Genomic DNA, 23,349 nt, shown 5'->3' with positions numbered 1-23,349 from the left:
TAGTCATTAAAATAGGACGTTACAGCTAATTTGCTATTGCAGCCGTCCATTACAGCTATCTACCCATTAGTATAGGCTGTTGCAGCAAGCTAGCCATAATAAGCTATTACAGCTTGTTGTCCATTACAGCAGACCGTTACAGCTAGCTAACCATAGCAATAGGCTGTTACAGCTAGTTAGCTATGACAATAGACTGTTACAGCTAGTTAACTTTTACCATCGGCTGTTTGACTCGCTGGTTAAATGGCAGTGGAGGTGGCAGCAGGGGGGCCTCCATTGTGGCGACGTGCTGCTGACGGTGGTAACCGGCGTAAACAAAGGTTAGGGCCTGGGGAAGACAACGCTGAGGGCGTCCGCCCAGCGAGCGCAGACCGTGGCATTAAAATGGACATGTTTCTAGAGCCGCAAACACGTTGCGTATGAGCGAAGTGTCGGGGAGACAGCCAGCGTGATAAAATGGATGCCTCTTATCTCCACTCTGCATATGAAAGGCTTACACGCCGGCTCCGTGACACATCCTACGCCTCATCAACGTGGCATTCGCCCGGAATTACACTCCAGCCTGAGCGGAATCAACAGGGAAAAACAATACACCTCGTATATATAGTCTCCTCTTAGCGCGGTCCACGGCAGCGTTTAGCCGCCTGTACGTACAACATTTTATAATCTGCGGCTGTATCTGTGTTCCAGAGGACATGTGCATCCCTTCCACATCTGTGTACATGGGAGGAAATACGGAAAGAGCTTAAACCAACCATTTAAAATAATTTGTTTCACAGGCAATTCACCATGGATGAGTTTATACCATGTTCACCCCCCCCGCCGCCACCCACCACCACACCCCTCCCCACCCACCCCCCCGTGCTGTAATTCCCCGTTAATTCGTAGGCATGGCGAACTTTGCGATCCCGGGGTAAGCTTCAATTATCTCGATGATTTGTGGTGAACACTCTCAATATAATAATGATATAGTATCTATAATTACCATGATGAGGTGGGTAGCGCGCGCTGCACAATAATCACCCGTATCATCCAACACTGGGTTGGGAATCATTATCAATCTGACGGCACTCGTCAGCCCGGCTTTGTTTGTTTACCCTACCCCCCCTCCCTGATTGCTATTTTACTACCAAAATAAACAACAAACAACAACTTGCCACTTGCAGCTGCATAATTTGCCCGAGCAGCAAATGGCATTTATCTATAAATTTATTTTCAATTTGGAGTGTAAGCTGCAGCCACGGAGGCCAAATCACTAGCAGGGAGAAGATTATTCTAATTACTTACCAGCTGTCACAGGGCTGCGCGGAGTACCGCAACTAGTAATCACATCCGCACGCGCGTGTCGCTGGAGCGCACGTTAAGGTGTTGTTGTTTTTTGGTAACTGTGTAATTACATTGACTATTACTATGGTTTTTATTATGATATGCTCTAATAGGGGGAGGGAGGATATATGAAAACAAAACTTTGCTCGGTTGCGATGATGTCTTGTTGGTGTGTAAGCGTTTGGGAGTTTTTGAGATGAACATTTTGGAGCCGGCCGCAGACTGCTGCAGGTCAGACTGCATTACTCTTTCAGTTTGGAAGGCTCATTTTGGTAGGATATGGCTAAACCTAAGATTTGAGTAGAAGCAATGTGGTCTTGGTTTAGAGAGATCCCTTGCTTTACATGGATCATGTCCTAAAGAACTACACACAAACAAACAAAGAATGACGATACACATTAAGAAAAAAAAATGAGGACTTTGTTCAAATAGGCCTTTTGTAGGTCTGGTTGGTTTAGACATAAATTCATATGCATTAGCTTCTGTGGTTTCTAACATAGCAGGGCTCTCGCTGTGTGTGGTTTTCCCTGTAATTTACACGACTAGTCCCACAATCCCCTTGACAGACCTGTTTAGGGCTGTGCGGCTATCAGAGTGCTGAGCCCCACCAGCAACCAGCCTTCGCAGGAGATTAAAGTAAATGGCAGCAAGTCCAAATTATTGCTGCCCTCCAAAGCCACGCTGCAGAAGTCACTGGGTTCAGACACACACATGTGATGCTAACGTTTAAAGCCTGTTAATCAATACATGCATCTCTAATTTCTCCATGTTTAATGTGTTAATTGGCTTCAACTCAACTGATGCTAATACTTATAATACCAGTTAATAATTCAGCCCATAAGTAACATCATATATATATACAAAAAAGTAATGTTGGGGTGACAGTGAGAGGCATTTTCTCGGTTTAATACAATGCACAACTCCATACCTCATAATATAGACTCTTGGATATACACCTCAAAAGCAAAAGTTGGAGAATGCTTGATGTGTTTATCCTTTAGGCAGACAGAGAATAGACTGTGTGGGTGAAAATGAAGCTTTTCAGCTGCAATGGCAGGATCAGCCAAGCTCAGCTCCTTATCTTATCCATCACACTACCTTTACTGGCCATGGAGACCCTGTCCTACCCTGCCTTATCACACACTGAGGTCTTGCTGCCGGAGCTGTCTGACTGCTCTGGAAACACACCAGCGGAACACATAGCACTAGCCACTTAGAGCTAACTACACAGGGCTAACTATGTGTTTGATTGTCTTGCCTTCACTCCAAACGGCCATTACCGCCTAACATGTCCGCCTATTCCTGACGGACATATTAAAAAACTATCCTTCACACGTCTTATCTTGCAAATTCATAGAGTGATGAGGGGGAAAAAAGAAGAAGTCTGTTATTATGCTAATGATTGCCAAGCTAGCGAGTGATGATTGTACATTCAAAAAACGCGACAGCTCCTCCTCACCTACACAGTACGCAACAAAGAGCATTGTAATGCATAATAATACTTCCCAGATAAAAAAAAAGAGCCAAACCGAGGTTAAACAAAGCATTCATACACACAACACACTTCTTCCGCTTTCCATCACATTTTCCTCCTCTAACTCTAACGAACAAAGCCGCCCTGTCTCGGAGGAGCCGGCGAGACAGACACATGTCAATCACGGCCCCTCGCGACGCCACATCTCCTGTGTCAGAGGCTGCCGAATGGAGAAATGTGCAATATTCTGATAATATTTCATGCAAACTAATGCAAGTCAGGACACTTCCCTGCTGGCCAGAAGGAGGGGAAATGAGAACAGGTAATTATCGTATTGCCTCAAGGCGGGAAATGATAGAGATTGCAGGCAGAGCGGGGGATATTTAGCCCTGCTAATGAAGGCCCATGTTTTGGGAGCACCAGGATAGCAGAGCAGAGGGGATCTCTCCTGCAGCCTGGCAGGAGGCCGGCCCTGATAAGACCTCGCTACATAATGAGGACATCCAAGCCCTGCATAATGTTTTGGACCAAGGCTTACCGTCCGCTACATTCTCTCACGCTGGTCAGCCAAGGAGCGCTAGCACCACTAGCGGCCAACATACTATCAAGCATATCATCACCCTCCCATCGGGCCATCTCTGGCCAAGTCATACCTTACAGACGGGTAACCTAAACAGATTTATATAGAGTCATAAATCTGCCCATTTCCATGGCAGTCTCTGGCATTGTGTAATGAAGATTGCTCCTATTATTTTGGTGGCTCATGACTAGATTGAAGGGCCGCCTACCCACTTAGAGCAGTCCTAATGGCTACTGTGTAAACAATCATTGGAACGTGTTAAGCCTGATTCAGTCTCTTGTATAGAATGGCACCACTTACGCGCTAATATTCATTGAATAATGACACCGATCCCCATTATTATTTGGCATTGTGCAGCTTGATTGAAGGGGCGCCAGCCCACTTAGCCTGGCCCATTTAACCCTGTTGAATAGTCAGTGAGCGCCCATCGCCACCGCCGCCTTAATGGAAGCACAACGCAAAAATAAAAGAGAACAGAGAGAATGCTTGTTTTGTATATGCAGCACCTTCCCTGGACGGATATGAAATTTTAAACACATCATTAAGATTCACCAGCGATTCCCTCCCAGACCCGCACGCAGACATCAGCATTGCTAATTTGCCGGTTTGCCGTGGATGGCGGGACGGATGATGGGAAAGAGAGCGGAGGAATGGAAACAGGAGTTGGATTTGTCCAGATAACCTTGAACCCCGAGCGCTCGGCTTCCCGGGGATGTAGCGCGGCTCAGTCAGCGGCTCGCGCCTTATCATGTTAATCTGAGGCGGCACCCAATACAGCAGCCGGGGTGGCGGTCGCATCCTGCCTCTCACCTGCCGAGCGCCCGGTGAGGCGGACCGCTCAGAGAGGCTGTCAGCAGCCGGCCCAATCGCTCCCAGAGCCTCCGGGCGGTGAACTGCCCCCGCTGCCCGTCGTGGACGCTAACACACAGACTGGGGCTCGGCTGAATTAAACAGGGATGTGAAGGGAGGATTGAAAAAAAGTTTTGATGGGGAATTAATACAGCAAAGCATAAGAAAACCATAAGATCACCCTATGAGTTGGGGGCGGAAAGCCCGCACGGGCGCAGACACAAGTCAAGCGGAAAGGTTCTGACAGGGTAGTGAATCAGCAGCAACAAGAAATTCAAATTGTCCACGCTAAGCAGTTTGCAGCTGATGGTGATCTGAGTGGACTGACCGGTCGGTTTGAAACTGCGGTACACAGGCCCAGGGTGGTACAGAATGATGATGATGATGATGATGATGATGATGGTGGTGGAGGTTGAGCTGAGGGCCAGGTGCTTCATCAGCACATCACACACGAGGAGGGCAAAACAATGATCCGTCAAACCAAATAACCACAACCACCCCTTTAATGCATGAGATGCAGCATGCAAGACGATTGTGTGTGCATGCGTACGAGTTTGTATGTGTGTGTGTGTGTGTGTGTGTGTGTGTGTTTGTTTTAAATTTCATCTGTTGTCAAGCGTCACATTGAGTGAAAGCAGATGGCACACAGTGGTCGGTTAAGAGCCAATCAGAGGAGATGGCTAGCTAGACGGCTAGCCCTATCGCCGCTAGTGCAAAACAACACGTGCAGAGATCCGTCATCGGGCAACAGAGAGGGTCGGGGGAGGGGGGGGACACAGCGGGGGCCGTGCCTCTCGCTGGTTACTGTCACAGGGCTCAGCTGTGTGCATGCACGCTCCACGCACACCGCCATCTTTCACTCAGCCGGGCGCAATTTCTTCGAGCGCTGCCGCGCCCGCAGGGCCATGCGGTGCGCGGTCAGCGTGGGCCCGGCCCCGCAAACATTCATTTACTGCCCTGCAGGAGCGCAGGAGGGCCGGGGCGCGGCGCAGTGGCTCGCACAGCAGCACAGTGGTGCAGCGCTGATCCCGACAACGAGACCTGGTTAAACATTACCCAGGCTCACCACGGAGAGGGGAGCAGGGCGCGCTGCACGGTGACACACACACACACACACACACACACACACACACACACACACACAGGGTACAAATAAATCTGACTCCACATGACCAAAAACACACACAAACAGGCACACAGAAAGTGCGGGCGCATACCCATGCACTAACACGTGTGTGTGTGTGTGTGTGTGTGTGTGTGTGAACTAACACACACACACACACACACACACACACACACACACAAACTCACACTGCACCTTTCACATAATTAAATGCTTCATTTAAAATCAGGCTTTGATGATTTCTCTAGTAACACCTTGTCACACCAGCCGGCTAGACGTGACAGAGAGTAGTAATTGCATCCCTGCAGAGGAGCCCGTCGTCTGGGAGGGACCGGCGCAGAAGTGGAGAGCCACCGCAAAGGTCGTACTCCCCCCGCGACTCTCGTTAGGAACGCCCCAAACACAGCGCCTCGCTTCATCACGGCGCCTGTTTGCCTTCTCACTCCGCACCGCTACAGAGCTGTGTGTGTGTGTGTGTGTGTGTCGGTTGTTCGTAAATGATTTGCCGTTCTCCGCTTTCTTCCTCTTCCTAATAGGCTAATGTGTAAGATAACCTGACCAGCGTGTCTTCAAATGTTCTGCTCACTGTAGAGCGAGCGGCGCCCCTCTAAGAGCGCGTTCGCCCCCGAGGCACGGCGAGGTCTAACCTGAAGAAATTGGCTTCATCTTTGAAGTGGAGCGGGCGAACAGATGGAGACGTCCGTTGCTTTCAAGAATTATTAATGACACGTTGTGATCCCCCCGATGACCTTCAGCAAATAGTCTGCCCTCCTCTGCACCCCTAGAGGACGGCGTGGGCAGTCCCCCCACCCTCCACCCTCCACCTCCGCATCAACACTGTGTTTAGGGAACGCAAGCGAGGTCACTGAAGGAATCAAAGCGCCTTCATTACTGTGCTTTGAGGCTCTAATCCAATCGTGTGTACGGTTTGCTTGCTCGCTTCCTATGCACTCCCACTGACGGTTCCCTCGCTTCCCTATGCACTCACAATGGCAGTACGCTCGCTTCCTATGCACTCACAATAGTGGTATGCTCGCTCCCTATGCACTTACAATGGCGGTACGCTCGCTTCCTATGCACTCACGATGGCGGTACGCTCGCTTCCTATGCACTCACAATGACACTGGGGGGAGAGACAACCACTCACATTATACACAATCTCACAGACCAGGAATAGATTTGAGATTCATGCAGAAAACCCACTAATTCTACTAAGCCCAATTTGGTTGCTGTTTTTTCCCCCACAATGGGAACCATAGACAGAAATTAATCTGCAGAAAGCATTTTTTTTTCTGTAGTCTTTAAAAATAAACCTCTCATCATTGTAGTTTCTTGTGGAGGGGCTCAAGGGATTCACCATTGTGCCATCAAATCTATGGCAAGAACATAAATCGGATAGAGCCCAGCCATCACGTTTCTGTTGCCCGTGGAAAACATTGTTTTTAAATGATAACTTGACAAGGCCTTTTCTTTCATTGTTGTTTTCTTCAGGAAAAGAACGGAGCTGAAAACATTATTCCTCTTCATTCTCGTTTGGCAGAACGGAAAAAAAAGAGGAAGATACTGAACACCTACGGTAAAAAAACCTGGATCTACATATGACACGACACAAGTGGCTGTTATTCTTAAATTAACTGATTTATCATTGTTTTACATATAAGGGCTGTCTTTTCCATGTGACCAATCAATCAAAACTCAATGTTTGAAATCAGAATGGTTGGATGTTACGGTTGATGATGTTAGATGACGTGTGTATGCATGCAAGTGTCTAAGCTTTGAGCTTCTACTGAAGGCAAGATGGTAGTTAATACTTCTTCACAGAGCTACATCTGAAGGAGAAATTGATCAAACAGCATCCTTACACTTTCAAACTGTGTAACAGTAGAAAATAGTACATTATCTTGTGTTTTTTTTAGGCACACGTTACGTACAGTTTCGTGTGATTATTTACCACAGGGCTTGCTAATGAGAACATATAAATGAGTACAATGGCTCGGGATGTTTATTTAATCTTACTCAAGCTTGAGAAAAACAAATAAAACCCCAAATCCCTTATGTATAAATTAAAATAATCCTGCAACTCGAGAAAAAAATATACAAAAAAAACCAGACAATTCCTACATCAAAGAATGCCTGCTCTGTGCAATCACTGCCCGTGAAATATGTCAAAGATCAAAACAAGAGTTCAAACACAATAAATCGAAAATTAGGCACATGATGCAAAATAACTATTTGTTGTAAATAGTTTTGAGTCTTTTCTATTTTACTTAGCCTTGTTAGCAGCGGGGCTTACACGAGAGGGCCTGCTTACTTCACATCATATTTCAAAATGATGGTAATGATTTCAAGGTTTTAAACAGCCTCGCAACCTGAGAACTGAGGTTGGACTTTTCTCCCATAAAGTCTCTCACTCTCTCACACCCAATGAAAAGCCCAAACAGGCAAACAAACAAACACACCAACAGGAAACTCCAAAACCTCCTCCCTGCCCGCTGTGGGAAGCCCCTGTTTATCTTCCCCTCTTCATCGCCGTGTGGTTAGGCTCTCACACGAACCCAAGCAAACATGCGCACACACACACACACACACAGACACACAGTTGCGCGCACACCAAACAGGAACACAAGCACACATGCGTGCGCACACACACACGCGCTCGCACACAAATGCTCTGGCACAAACACACACATGCGCTTGCACAGACGCATGCACACACAGACACACACACATGCACACAGATACGTACACGAACAGAAGGACACACATGCGCGCCCACACACACACACACACACACACACACACACACACACACAAACACAAGCACACATACGTGCACAAACACACACACACACAAGCACACACTCTTTTTCTCATCACAGCAGTCTGTCACCTTAATATGTTTTATTGACACAACTAAGCACAGAGAAGCCCATTAGTTTTCTGTGGGAATGACAGTGTCACAACCAGCTCTGCTATCAACTCCACTGTCGGCAGTGTGTACACTGTGGATAGTGAACATGCTGAATAAACCTTGAGATATGTTCAAATAAGGTAAATACAGAGAAAAAATAAAGCTTTGTGTGCTTGCACATGTTTAAATACAGCCTTTTTTAATATGTGGGTGCCGGTGACAAAGTTCACTGTAATGCTTAAAACAATACTAGTATTTACACAAAATAACACAGTCTGTGTGCTATTTATCGATTCAGTTTAGACACCAAAGGGTTGCTGGGTGCAGGATTGTAGCTAAGCTGTGGTGATGTTTTCAAGTGGAAAGTCTTTGGAGTACAGCGGTGGGCTGTGCTGCTTTGATAATAATTGAGAACACTCTTGTTGGGCAGAATCCGGCTGCGTGGCCCATAGTCACACATGAAAGCCATTAAAACAGCCGTCAGCGCAGCGAGAACAGGCCTTCCTGCCGCTACCCCTTCAATTATTGACAGAATCAAGACTCGGAGATGACAGCCTTCTGAATTGCACCCAAATTATTCTGTAAAAGAAAAATACCCAAAACATTATGCAAGCACTCGCTGGGTGGGAAAACATCTAATGGGTAGCTGGGTGACAAAAAACAACAGAACAGCATTGTTGGAATGAAAATAACAAATAACTTCAAACCAGTGTAGGGGAGGCTATTTCTTTCAATTTATATGATGCTTAGGACTTGTTTGCTGAGATATTGGAAGTTGTGAAAATAGGCAACAGACGGAGAGAGGGAGATAAAACAGAGAGGGGATGGAGAGAGAGAGGGGGGGAGAGTGAGAGAGAGAAAGAGAGAGAAGAGGAGAGCGAGTGAAGGGTATAAGGGGAATGGAGCTCATTCCGGGGACCAAATGGTCCCCAGTAAGAGGGTGATCAGGAGCCCATCCTGGTGGTGAGAGGCGAGGTCTCTGCTGACGAGGCTGCAGTGGAGCATGGGGGCCGGGCTGGACCGGGCTGACAAGGGTCTGTACTCAGCACCGGGGAAACCTCTCATCCAGAAACCACAAGCCCCAGGGAGCAACACAAAAACAGAACGCTGCCAAACAGAAAGGGAAGAGAAGAGGAAAACAAAACAAAAGAAACCAAACCGCCCGCCAAAACGCCGTTCGGTAGAGAAAAAAAAACAGAATAAAACGAGGAAGCGGAGTCGGTTGAGGATGTGATTGCCAGCCCCACTCCAGACTCCCAGGATCCCTCACAGGAGCACGGGAGTCCCGATCGGAGGCGGCGCTGGCTGGGAGCGGCGGTGCATCATCCCCCTCGCCCCTTAATCAGGCCGGCGGCGCGGGGAGCGACGGAGCCCCACATGCAGAACGCTTCAGCTCGATGGGGAACAGAACTCCTAATCAGCAATCAAGGTACCGCCGAGGCCCAGGGGGGAGCCCTCCCCAGGCAGGTCAAGGGCCTCTCCACACAGCAGGCCGGGCCCTTGGCCCCCACTGGGGCACACCCACAGACATTGTCTGGGAGCCCCCCCCCCCCCACACACCCCCACCCCCATGCTCGCAGCGCTACACTTTGTATATTAACAAGAGAACGGGGGCTTGTCTTGGTGGGTGAGAAGACGACGAGACATTGTCTTTTTTCTTTTGTAGATCAAATATGGGAATAGGTTTAATAAATATATCCAACAATTACAAATCTAAAGGATGGACTTCACATAAGAGCCTCCGTGTCCCTGACTTAGCCCAGTGGCTTACGCTACTTTCAACAAAGTTCATTGCCTTGCACATTCTCCCTCCTTTCATCTTCGTAATTAGCACTGAAGCAGCATTTCTCTTATTTCAAACAAATGCATGTGCATAAAATATCAATCCTAAGTAGACGGCGCCGGCAGAGGCTTTGTTATTTATGATGATGAGAACGCTCTTCCGTTCCACTTCCCTCACTGCCGTGGCGGTGCACTGGTGCAGTGTCTCGCCTCGTTTCAACAGCGGCCGGCGCCACGCCACGGCGTCCTTCAAGGTGGTCTGACCCCCACACACAACACACACTCAGAGTGCCGGTGCGGGTTGAAACTGGTTTTAGCCAACTGTCGTCACCGACATCAACACAACGCCTCGACTTTGACAAAGTTTACTTTCTGCCAGAGCACCCCCTAGTGCTCCGGAGTGCTCCAGCTGGCGGCTCCGATGTTTGCTGTCTGTCGGCGCAGGTGCCTGATCAGACGAGGGGTAAATGAAGCCGTTCCTGGAACAAGAGGGGCACGTCATAATGGCCTCTGCTGGGACGTGTAATCACGCCCCACGTCTCTCACTCCTCTCCTCCCCGTTGGTAATCAAGTGGGGGGGGGGGGGGGGGGGGGCAGAGAGAGGGCGCGTGTTGTGATGACCTTTGTGCGCGCCGCCCTCTCCCTCGTCTCATCAGAATTCCAGAGCGCGCTCATTTTTCATCCTTTGTTCTCGGAGCCGGGGGTCCCGGCACGCCACAGACGCTCTCCGAGGAGCGGCGGAGGGAGCGAGTGGCAGGCCGGGCCCCGCCGTGCGACCTCTGACCCCTTACCTCCTCTTTAGCGCGGCCGGGTAGTGCACGGCGGTGTCTGTTATCCCCCGTGTTAACAGCGGAGGTTACACGCTGTGATGACCTGTGCCTACTCTGGGCACTGAGGAGCTGTACATGCCTGCCAAAAGGTCTTCTATCTAATATAGATCACGGAAATGTATTATATTAAACGAGAGACAGAGAAAGAGAGAGAAAATCGTCCTTTTTCAGCACAGGGAGAGTGTACCAGAGGCACTTGCAAAGTGCTGAAGCCGCCGTATGCAGCGATGGCACTTAACACCTGTCAACAGCTGTCAGCAAGGCCCTCTCTTATTGTCACTCGGGATCAGATTAATAACAGAGAATAACAAGCTGTGATCTACTGTGATCCCACCACCCTCTGATGGACAGACACCCGGGCAGGGGGCTGTGGAAGGGTGGAGCTAACCCAGTGAAACAATGCTTCTCTAGCGTAGCAAAGGCTGAGATGTGATCCCTGCCCAGAGATAGGGACGTGTTTGGCGGAGCTGGTGGTGGTGGTGTTGCTGGTGTTGGTGTTGGTGGTGGTGGTGTTGGTGGTGGTGGCGGCAGCGCCGGGGGAGAAGCTGGTTTAGTGGCGGAGGAGTCGCTGACTGCCCTGACGGAGGAGGTGAAGGAGGAGGAATGTCTGTCTGAGCCGTGGCGCTCACAGAGAGAGCCAGTTTGTCCCAAGACATGGGCTCAAAGTAATGGGCTTTATTTACTCCGGCATGATGGGAGGAGAGCGAGCCGAAAGCAGAGGGGGGAGAAAAAAAAGCGAAGGGTGGAAGTAGGAGGATTGAGCAAAAGACTCGAGGGAGAGATGCATTAGTGCTGTCTAGAGCTCCTTCTCACCTCCTACCTCTCTCTGCTGCTCTCTCTCCCTGTCTCGGTTCCCCCTCTGGCTCGGAGGAAAACACATATCTCCTGTATGTTTTATTTTCCTTTTCTCTGCCTTCTCTTTTTGTTATTGTCCTCAGTGTTGGAGTCAAGACAAAACGCAAAATCAATAATGCTTTTTCACCATCATCTCCTCTTTGATGAAACTTCAAAAAGACGGTGGACAGGCCTCTAGAGGCTCACGCGAAAAAAAAAGACAAAAATAAAAGAAAGATTCCTCTAGTACAAAACCGGAAAAAAGCACTTCAATCACACACACCATTGTTAACTTCCAAGCCCCAAAATGGCAGAGCAAAGGGAGCCAACACAGCTAATTGAAAACCGCTATAATTACACACAATTATACGCAACTATATAACACTATTTTCATCATTAGCAATCACATCATTACTGCCTCGAATAAAAGGGAATAGAAATGTTGCTCGTATCATATCAACATACTGGAATATATCATTTTCCCTGCTGCCAATATCCCCCCCCCTCCTTGTCAGCAGACATCTACAGCCGTAGCTACTTAAGATACAAATATAAAATAATAAAGTTCTTTCATTCCTCCCTTCATGGCGCTGTGGTTTATGATTATCAAAGGTGTGCTGTGTGTGTGTGTGTGAGAGCTATTCTACCACGCCACTAAATGCTGCGTGACAGAGAGACACTTCAAAGGGGCCATAAGTGACTCTTGAAACGCTGAGTGAAAGTAGAGGATAGGAAATTACCCTTAATTTGACTATTTGACTAAGCCCCCACTAGGTGTTTTACCCCACAAGGCCGTCTTATTGAAAAACGAAATATATTTATATATACATACAACTGAGCGGATAGTGAGCGGCGCAATCACAATAAATGTGATTCAATAGAGTTGTTTGAGTCGCCGTGGTAATTGGTTGTTGCCAGGCGCACTTTGTGCAGGTAAAGACGTGAAGACGAAGGCAGGAGCTTAATAAAACTTGTGGGTTTCCCGTCGCATTGCTTATGGTCTGTGTTCAGTTTTGGCAGGAGGAAATAGAACCGCATTCAGGGCTTTGTTAGGAAGAGCAGACACATTTCCTCTGCTCTCGTCTTCTCGGTCCCCTTCATCTCGCTCCAGAACCACCATTCCCCCTCGCTCACTCTCTCCCGCTCTCTCTAACTTCAGCCAAATCCTTTCTCCTCGTCGCCGCTTCTCCCTATCTCTTCTACCACTCCTCTCCTGCTCATCTCCTCCCCTCCCTCCTCTTCCTCCCGCTTCCCCGATCTCTCCTCTACTTCTCCTCTAGCTCCTTCTCCTTCTCCTCCTCCTCCTCCCACCCCCCTCCTCCCTTTTCTTCTCTTCCTGCCCTCCCCTCTGGCTATCTTCCCTCCCCTCTCTCTCTCCCTCCCACCCTCTCTCCCTTCACAGTGCACATCCCCTGTCCCCCTCTCCCAATCTTTCTGCCGCCAAATCAAAAATCCACGCTCTCAATGGGCAGTCAATATCTCATTAAGCAGGGCCCTCCACACACAACCTGGCAACCAGGATGTGCTTCTCAGCGGGGCCGCCGAGCCCAGACTGGCAAGCCACGCGCTCTTTAATAACCTGCCCAGGGTCCTCTCCCGTCAGCCAGGCCCAAGCAAGATAAACCTATAGCCAGCGTGGGTCCCGTCAGAGTGCCCACTCCCCGTGGACGCCTGAGTATCATGTGTAATGTGCTCCTGGATGCGCTGGGCCTATACATGTGTGTGGGGGTTTGCATAGACGAGGCATCCTTCTTCATAATGTATCGCAAGAAAATTCATAATGTATTTATAATAGCTGTTAATAGAGACGGAGGGAGAGAGAGCACAAGAGAGAACGTTTTTAGCCATGAAGGTGACAAGGGAACATTCATTTATTTATTTTTAAATAACACTTCCCACTCTTTTTTAAGCCGCTGCAGGTGACTTGTGCTATATTCTGCCTCACCTTAATCGGCGGCCATCCTTCTATTGGCTTAGTTATGTGCTCAAACCCCTAACTGGATAACAGTCGATCTCGTTAACCTCTGCTGTAACGTGTCGGAGCCTGCAGCGTGCGAAAGGCCTTCAGTGCACCGCTGATGGGAAGAGACAATAAACACCACAGCTACAGCAAATATTTACAGCCCCTCTCGACATCGCATTAAAGCAGCCATCAAAAGGAGTCTGACTTTACCTCGTCCGAGGCCCCTGCACATCTTTTTCACAGTCTGCTGCACAAGTCCTGGGCTGAATCACGTGTTTCTGTGCGGTCTACATGCAACAGGACTGGGGAACTAAGGGGGATGGGCTGTGTGCATGTGTGTGGGTGCATTTATGGGCTTGTGTGTCTGTGTGTGTGTGTGTGTGTGTGTGTGTGTGTGTGTGTGTGTGTGTGTGTGTGTGTGTGTGTGTGTGTGTGTGTATGTGTGTGTGTGTGTTCCTGCATGGTTGTGCCTGTGTTTCACTGTATACATGTGTTCTTCAGTGTGTGTCTGTGTGTGTCTGTGTGTGCGGACCTCTATTTCAACAGCGACTACTACACACGCCCACCACCGGTATTTTCAGTGAAGTGTTAATTAGAATGTTTTGCAGCTCCGATGACATTTTCTACCTTTTCCCATCTATTCAAACATCAAACGACTTTCGTCCGTTATGTAATTGGTATTTTCTCCTTAATTGTGCTGAGTAGGCTGGCAAATTTGCATGTGGTAACGAGAGGGATGTTTCTATTACAGGTAATTAGGTAGCTGAGAGGCAGTGCTGTGGTGCAAGGCTGTACCGTACACACACAGAGAAGTGGGCAGGATGGGGGGAAGGGAGGGCAAATGACAGAATGCCTCATAACAATATATATTAATGTAAACGCAAATGTCACAATCTGCATGATGGATATATCGTCAGATGTCTGGCCATTACGGATATAGCATATTCCACTCAGGTTGAGGAATGCTATGGGGCATTGTTTTGTTCACTCATTGAAAGGCAGAATGATGCCCTCTCATATTGTTGTGTGTGTGCTTTTAGTTGCATAACACACAAAAGACGATGTGGATAGCCTTATGTGTTTTATATAATTACATGTTTATGAAGTTATAATGTAATATTAAGTCTCAAATAATCTGTGTTAAATGAGGGAGAATGAGTGTCCTATAAAAAACATGGGCCTCCATCCCATTTTACAATTTATTAAACGTAAAATATTAAATATTACAAATAAACTATAAACTATAGAAATAATGCAAATATATATTATTTTCAATAAAAGACCTGAGCCATAATATCATGGGAGAAACTTTAGGAATTTGTAATTCGTATAATTCATTTTATGAATAAGTTTTAACGTATAAACCTTTAATATTCCAAAAATTAATTTGACAGAATAATTTGATATTTATTTAAAAATCCATCTTTAACTCTTGTTGCAATCAAAAAACGAATAAAAAGCAAGGAATCAGAGCAAAATAATGGGAAAAAAAAGAACCAAAATGTAAAGCAAAACTAGCTCAGTTAGGACCCAACGCCAGCTGTCCAACCTTGAGGTCAGTGCACGTGAACGCATCATACATGTCCTCATGGACACATATGTTGAGGTATTCGTCTCCATGTGCGCTCACGTCACGGAACAATTAATCTGCATGTGTGCAAGACACAAACGCGCGTGTGTGTATTTGTGTGGATGTGTGTGTGGGGGCACATGTGTGTTGCACTTGAAGGCACTATCTGTCTGTACGCATGAGGTGTGCGCATGAGGTGTGCGCATGTGTGGCTCTGCTACTATGGTGGTGGTAGTGTGTGTGTGTTGGTAGTATGTGTGTGAGTATGTGGGTGTGTGTGTGTGTGTGTGTGTGTGTGTGTGCATGGGGGGAGGGGGGTGGAATGGAAGAGCCGGGATTAAGCATTTTAGATCTACATCTCAGCGACAGGGACGGCCGAGTCCTGCTCTCACGCCGACATGTAAAGTCCTCTACAGCCCCCCACACCACCATCCCCCCCGGAAAAAGACCAAAAAATAGGTCAGTGGAACACAAACACACACACACACACACACACACACACATATCAGTCAAGAGATATGGTTATTCTGCCAGTCTCTCTCCACTACGGTCTCTCCTTGCCCCCCTTAGCCCACGCACATGCCTCCCCCCCTTACCCCGTGCACCCCCTTACCCAAACTCACATGCCTCCCCCCTTACCCCCTACCCACGTCTCCCCCCTTACCCCCTACCCACGTCTCCCCCCTTACCCCCTACCCACGTCTCCCCCTTGCCCCACTCGCCCGTCCCTTGGACTGGAACAACAGGATTATTATGGTGTGGGGGCAGAAAGGAGCAGAGATAGAGACCCCCGTTGCAACCCCCCCCCCCCCCCACGCTGCCTCGCACACACACACACACACGCACGCACGCACGCACACACACACACACACACACACACACACACACACACACACACACACACACACACACACACACACACACACACACACACACACACACACACACCCTCTCTTTTTGGCAACTATGCCCAAAGCACTTGAGCTCCCCAGCTAAAGAGGGTGCAGGGCTATGATTACATTCGGAGCCATATCGCTGCAAAATCCCACTCCGCTCTCTGGAGCACCACGAGTAGGGAGCCACACTAGTATTAAATGCCTCCAAAAAGCCAAATATTATTATGCATGTGTACCATTATATACACACACTATACATAAATATACATCTGTGGTCTAATAAATTATCTGTGTAAAACATGGAACAACTCTCAGTTCAGTGTGCAAGTGCAGGCAAATTGGGACATGTTACACATGCATTCATGGAGAAACCAGCACAGCTTCATCATGTTATACACTCTAAATACAGCCTGATACTACACTGTTGTCTCTACTCTGCTTTTCTTCATCTCTCGCGGTCGCTAAGTCTCTCCGTCCCTGTCTCCGTTTCTCCCCCCCTCTCTCTCTCACTCACTCTCTCCCTCTCTCTTTCCCCTTAACCCTATGGGCTCCCCCCTGCTGTGCAGCTGGAATGGAAAGAGTTGCGGGTCTACGAAGAGAGCAGCGGTACTTGTTACTTGAGCACTAAACCTTTTGCAGGGTGCACGAGTATCAGCAAGCATGCATTTTATGAAGTAGTATTATCTCCTGGTAGCCCTTACCTTTCATAGCTGAAATCACAAAATACATCATTAAACTCCGGGTCCATAAGAATGCACTCGTAACAGCGCAAAAGCCCTCCACTGCTGTCTCAGCAGCAGCTGGCCAACACACAGCTCCGTCTCCAACGCTTGGAGCACGACCACACCACCATCCATGTGACTGTGACATCAGCGCTCATGTCGGCCCGGGCCCCGCCCACCAGCCTTTGATTGGCACAGCGTGCAGCCAGTGGGGGCGCTGGGAGCACACAGGCAGGGAGGCTGGCTCTCGTCCCACTGATTGCAGTCACAGCCTGTCTACATGACTCGCTAGACACAACACACTCTCACTATCAAGGTTCCCTTATCTCATGGAGGCGTACGCAGGCAGAGCTGCTCCTCTCGCACACACACACACACACACACACACACACACACACACACACACACACACACACACACGCGGAAATGACTTTCTCCTTACACAGACCGCTCCTGCCCTGCACACTTTGCTAAGGAATACTATACAAGGAGAAATAGAAATTACTACAAAAAGATTAAAATAGACATACAGAAATCATTAAAATAATGCATTCCATTATGCAAAACACTAGAAGAGCACAGTTAAATATGCAAATGATTAAAAAAAATATCAAATATCATATTTTTTTATAAAATGATAGAAACTATAGAACACATTTTCAGATGACAGTGGAAGAAGCAAAAAACGCAGACAGTGTGTATGTGGCTCCTGCTCCTGTCTATAGATACCAGCAATCAGTGTGGAGCCAGATGTCTTGAGCAGAGGTAGGGGGGGGCCTCCACACATCTAAGACGAGGGGAGCCTCAGAGTCTTCCTCTCTGGCCCCACAGAGTCCCTTTCCCCCTCCCCCCTCTCTCTCTGGCTCTCTCTCTCTCTCTCTCTGGCTCTCTCTCTCTGGCTCTCTCTCTCTCTCTCTCTCTCTCTCTCTCTCTCTCTCTCTCTCTCTCTCTCTCTCTCTCACTGCCCCGGCCCCCCCCCCCTCTCCCCACCATTTCTCTCGCCATCTCCCTCTCCTCCCCACTGCTCACACTGCTTTGCCACCCCCCCCCCCACCCCTCTCCCTACCCCCCTCTACCCCCCACCCCTCTCCCTCTCTCCCTCCTCTGCTCACACTGCTTGCTCGCTCGCCCCTCTGACAGGTGAAGCAAGAGAGATTGTGACGAAGGGGTTTCAGTTGATCCCCATCACCCCACGGCGACCAGGGGTAGAAGCCTCGCTTTTTACCTACCGTTTCCTCTCCTTCTCCCCCTCCCTTCCCCTCCCTTCCTCCTTCCCCTCCCTTCCTCCTTCCCCTCTCCCCCTCCCCCCTTGCCGCCTGCTCAGTCTTTGCTACTCAATCCTCCCTCACTCCCTGGCTTTCTCTATTTCACATGTTCACATATTCGCTCTCTCCCCCTCCATCTCTCTCTCTCTCCGTCTCCCCCCCCCCCTTCCCATCTCCTCGCTCATCCCCTCCCATATGATAATCTGCTCTGACTCCTACCCAGCTGGCTCCCTCTGATACAATATTCTGGTTTTACTGCAATCCAGCTCTGGCCAATAACCACATTGCACTGGAAATTTCCATAAGTTCGGCTCGTAACCGTTTCATCTTGAGACAAAAAAAGGGGGGGGGGGGGGGTAATATTGTATAGTCTTTGTTTTTCAGACAAATAAACCTGATATGAATAGTAAAATAATAAAATTCAAGGACAGAAAGGTCATACTCATCCTTTGAAATGAGAGGTTTTCCCTCCTTTAATTTTAAAATACCTCTTACAGCGGCTTCTATGGACATGACACAAATAATAATTAATAATAATGAAAAGTAATATATATATATATATATATAATATAATATGAGTTTCAATATTAAACAGGATGTGTATTATCAGCACCGTATGGAAATGAGAGCCCTCATCCTGACCCAACACCTCTGCCAAATGACCATGTTTCACCAGCCGCCTGAGAGCCATGAGCAACACTGAACACAGGAACTGCTGTTGTACCAACAGCGTCTCTCATGACGACTCCCAAAATGAGCAGAGCAACATTCCGAGGGTATCAAATGAAGCATGCCGTCGACATTAAACTCAAATGAACCCAACGCGGGCGGAACAGGTATAAATCACAAAGACAGAGTAGGCCTTCTGTTCTCGATCTCTACTCTCAGTTTCCTCTGCCAACAAGACCCTCAAAGCTCCTTCGAAAGAGGGGGGGGGGGGGGGATGTGGCCTACGTAGGTTCATGTCTAACTGCCACCGTCTGTGGTCGACCCTGAGAAATGAACACCTTCTATCCCTCCGCAGAGTAAGTGCATGTGCACGCACGCACACACACACACACAAACCACACAAACACTCATGGACACACACACACACACACACACACACACACACACACACACACACACACACGCACACATTGAGAATGCTTGGGTCCATTTTCTTCTTCGTGTTTTTCTGCGTTGTATTTTATGTTTTGTAATACGACTTGTTTTTATTTTTTGTAAAGGTCAGTGTGAAAATAACTGTAAAAACTGTCAGTCGATGGCTTTCACAGCAAGCTCTGCTGGCTTTTTCTGCCTTATGACAGAGGGTTTGCGAAGGCTATATCCTTTCACTGGTTCTTTCCCAGATCTGGCTCTCGAGGACACCGAAACTCTTGTACACTGTTTTAGATTTTACGCGTAAAAAAAAGAAAGAAACAACACCATTGTCAGAGTACACACACAAACACACCCACACCACACACCCTTCCAAGACATACCTTCAATTGCTTCACAGGTGACTTAAACCCATATCTTTGTACACACTTGAGTGGTGAGTCTACTCTAGTTCCTGGACAGGGCGGCCTGTCAGGGCGTGTCGTTGTGGTCCTGACGGCCCATCGGCCCTCACTCCCGCACATTACCCCCGACAGCCTGTCGATACGCTTGTGATACTTAATTCATTAGGGCATTGATCAGGCTTGGGAGGGGCTTGACTCTGAGTCGCCCTGTCAATAACAATGAGGTGATGCATAATCAATGACATCATTCTCTCCTCCGTCACTGGGCTGGAGGTGTGAGAAAATAGAGAGTGTGAGCCAACAGAAACACGCAGACTCTCTCCAACACACACACACACACACACACACACACACACACACACACACACACACACACACACACACACACACGCCCACACACGCCCACACACAGAGGAGAAGGAGAATATTACCGATTATTGTAGAGGGAGTCGGAGACCGAGAGACAAACGGACAGAGAGCGAGAGCGAGAGCGAGAGCAGGATTGAGAGCAGGAGCGAGAGCGTGACATGTGGGTTCTTGCAGCACAGCAGCTGCACTCCCTGGTGGTGGTGGTGGTGGTGGTGTCAGCGGTGGGACTCATCGCGGTTTCCTGTTTTCAGAAGATTCAGCTTAGCTGATTCATTCCTGCCAATGTACGTATCGTAAAGAAATCCTGTGGAAAATAACTCATTTGAGGCAAGGCACAGAGTAGGCAACAGTGCCCCCAGTGGACAGAGAGGAGAGAGGAGAGATAGGGGAGGAGAGGAGAGGAGAGAAAGATGGGAGCATTAGGAGAGGAGAGAGGATAGAGAAGAGAGGAGAGTTAGGAGGAGATGACAGAAGAGAGGGGAGCATTAGGAGAGGAGAGAGGACAGAGGGGAGAGGAAAAAGGAGAAAGAAGATAGGAGAGAGGAGATAGAGGAGGAGATAGGAGAGAGGAGAGAGAGGAGAGGAGAGGGGAGAGAGGAGAGCTGATGGGAAATTGAGGAGAGAGGAGAGGAGAGAGAGAGAGAAACCAGAAGGAGAGAATAGAGAAGAAATAGGAGACGAGTGAGACGAGAGGGGAGGGAGAGGAGAGAGGAGAAACGGGAGAGAAGAGGCAAGGAGAGGAAAGGAGCTGATAATGGCCTCATTAGCGGTCTGTCACTCGCGCTCCACGGCTGATCCACACTAAGGCTGCCTGGCCCAGCCCAGTCCGGACCAGCAGCATGTTTCTGCACAGTGGGGGGGCCGTGTGGCCCGCTGGAGCCTGAGCATGGAGGATGCACAGGGTCCAGCACTCTACAAAAACAATACAGATCAATTTAATGTAGATGCCGACGACTCATGGGGGGGGGGGGGGGGGGGGGGGGGGGGCATACCATCAGACGCCCAACAGCGCTGTCCCACTCCAGACAATCATAAACCAATTTAGAACCATTCCAGGCAATTTCCTGAGGGCTGGATGGGAGGGAGAGGGGGGTGAGGGTGGGGGAAGACTTGTGGGGAAGACTTCAATAAATCAAGGGGACAACAAAGGGGATGTCTATTTCAGTACGTACCGAGCGCCGACGCCACCCGGCTTGGTTTGCGGGGGGGAGCGCCGGGCTCAGAGACGGGTTTAAACCAGAGGTGTAGAACGGCAGACCTGACCTGGCAGCGCCACTCCATCCTTAGGTTGGGATTTTTTTTTTTTTTATGTATAATGGGTAGCTACAGGAAACGCTGTTAACTCATTACGGTAATGGGGTTTCCACCGGAGAAGCAGTGTGTAAGAGAGTGGCGGTATGTATATGCGTGTGTGTGTGTGTGTGTGTTTGTGGTGGGGGGAGATAGCAGCTGTAGGTTAGCACGGCGCTAGCTGACTGATTCACAGTGACAGTGTGATCAGCCAGGGTACTCTATTAGTGACCGTACGCTGCTCTCCCCATATGCACGGGCCCCGGGCCCCGTGCTCGGCGCTCCCCATGGGCAAACACATGCATACGCAGAGGGACAAATACGAGCGGCAGGGAGGGGAGAGCGAATAAATGAGCAGGGAATGAAGGCACCGTGGTTGCTGCTGCCGCGGATATGATTGCAGGCGTAGTGCGCGTGCATGCACACACATACACACACTAAAATACACACACACAGACACACATGCGAGCACGCACTCACACACACACACAAAGACCCACACTACCCACCCCCAGAATAAAATGAGCAAGAAATGATAAACATAGGTGCTGTTAATACAAATAGAAACATGCAACACACATAAGCTCACCCTATACACCTAAAATGGCATCTTCACACAAACACACACACACACACACACACGCACACGCACACACACACACAAATATTTATAGAACGGTGAGGCAAAAGGCCTTAAAATCCCATCACTGCTACCGAGTGGCGGTGTACACCTGTCAACCGCAATGTGATCACACAGTTAATAACACCCTCCTAACTGTGAACGCCTGACAAGGCCGTAGCCTCTTCTACTTTACCGCCATGAGTATTTATAGTACATTTATGTGCGGGGGAAACTACCCTCCAGCATATGGGTGCATATTGAATTGCGTGCTGAATATATTGGCGGGACGCACAATGAGAACTGAGTGGAGTAACACAATAATGGGGAGAGGGGACGCGTCTCTCCGTGGCAGGGCTGACACAGTGCGGAGTCGTTTAGGACAGACACGGCGCTATCTCTTATATTCACTTGGCCCTCGGGTTAGGAGCGAGACGTTGACCGCCCGGCTGTGGACGGCTTGATAAGCAACAGAACAGGCTCTAATTGGACCTCGGCACCGGGCAACCTCCGAGACGGCTCTCAGGTGGAGGCTGTGTCGCCGTCGCCGCGGCGCCGTGTTGTCTCATTGTGTGCGTTCGGAGGAGCAACATGTTTTTAAGAGAGAGAGACAGGGCTGGAAGAACAAGTGTGTTCTGAAGACGGAAGTTATGAATGTGTTCAGCAGGAGGAACCATTCCAATGGAGGGAGGGAGGGAGGTTGTACGGATCAGGAAGGGGGGAGGGAGGAGGAGAGACCCGTGAATACCGCTTCCCAAATAGCTTGTAAAACTATTTCTGTACTGTAGATCAATAGAAATCAGATTTAACGACGCCGGGTGCTGTAAGTCTTGTGTGTGTGAGGCTGCCCTAAGCGAGAGAGGGGGGGGGGGGGGGGGGGGGGGGGGGGGGGGTGGGGGGGGTTGGTAGAGAGAGAAGAGTCGAGAAAAAGAAAGAGAAAAAAGGAGAAAGAGAATGGAGGGGAGTGAGAAGGGGAGATTATGGCCGGCATAGCATCCTGTGTGAGGGCTTACAGCGGGCGAGGCAGGGAGCTGGAACCCTGTGAATTCTAATGAACTGGCAAGACAGCGGCGGCCAAGGAAAAATAAAACCCAGCTCCGTTTCAAACGGCACCACGGCAGACAGGGTGGAGAAGGAGGAGGTGATTAGGAGGGTGGGGAGGGAACCACAGCAGCAGCAGCAGCCCCGACTCCAAGACAAAACCAAACAGAGCAGGTCATCTCGGCTGTGATAATTATGGCCGTAACCAGGCATGAGGGATCGGTAATGGCGCTGCTTATTCTTCATGCGCCGCCCGGTCCTGTCACAGCGATGATGGGTGGTTGTTTTCGCTGCTCCGACTCTGGGAAGAGGGGGCCGGCACTCCGGTTAGAGAGGCGATGGATGTGGGAGAGGGCGGCGGGGGCACTTGGCCTTTGAGGAGAAGTTAACGAATGAACTT

The 23,349-nt window shown here is 49.1% G+C and overlaps 1 protein-coding gene across 1 annotated transcript in view; it reads right to left on the bottom strand.

The window, feature by feature from the left end:
* Positions 1-16,954, bottom strand: part of roraa (RAR-related orphan receptor A, paralog a) — a 51,603-nt gene extending 34,649 nt beyond the window's left edge. The window contains exon 1 of the mRNA XM_079744065.1: positions 16,840-16,954. Within this exon, the coding sequence (XP_079600191.1) occupies positions 16,840-16,870 (31 nt within the window). The 5' untranslated portion in view covers positions 16,871-16,954. The remainder of the gene's footprint in view (positions 1-16,839) is intronic.
* Positions 16,955-23,349: the final 6,395 nt, after the last annotated feature.

The sequence above is a fragment of the Pollachius pollachius genome (assembly GCF_949987615.1).
Source record: "Pollachius pollachius genome assembly, chromosome: 9".
Classification (NCBI taxonomy): Eukaryota; Metazoa; Chordata; class Actinopteri; order Gadiformes; family Gadidae; genus Pollachius; species Pollachius pollachius.
This window is presented reverse-complemented; position numbering and strand designations above follow the sequence as displayed.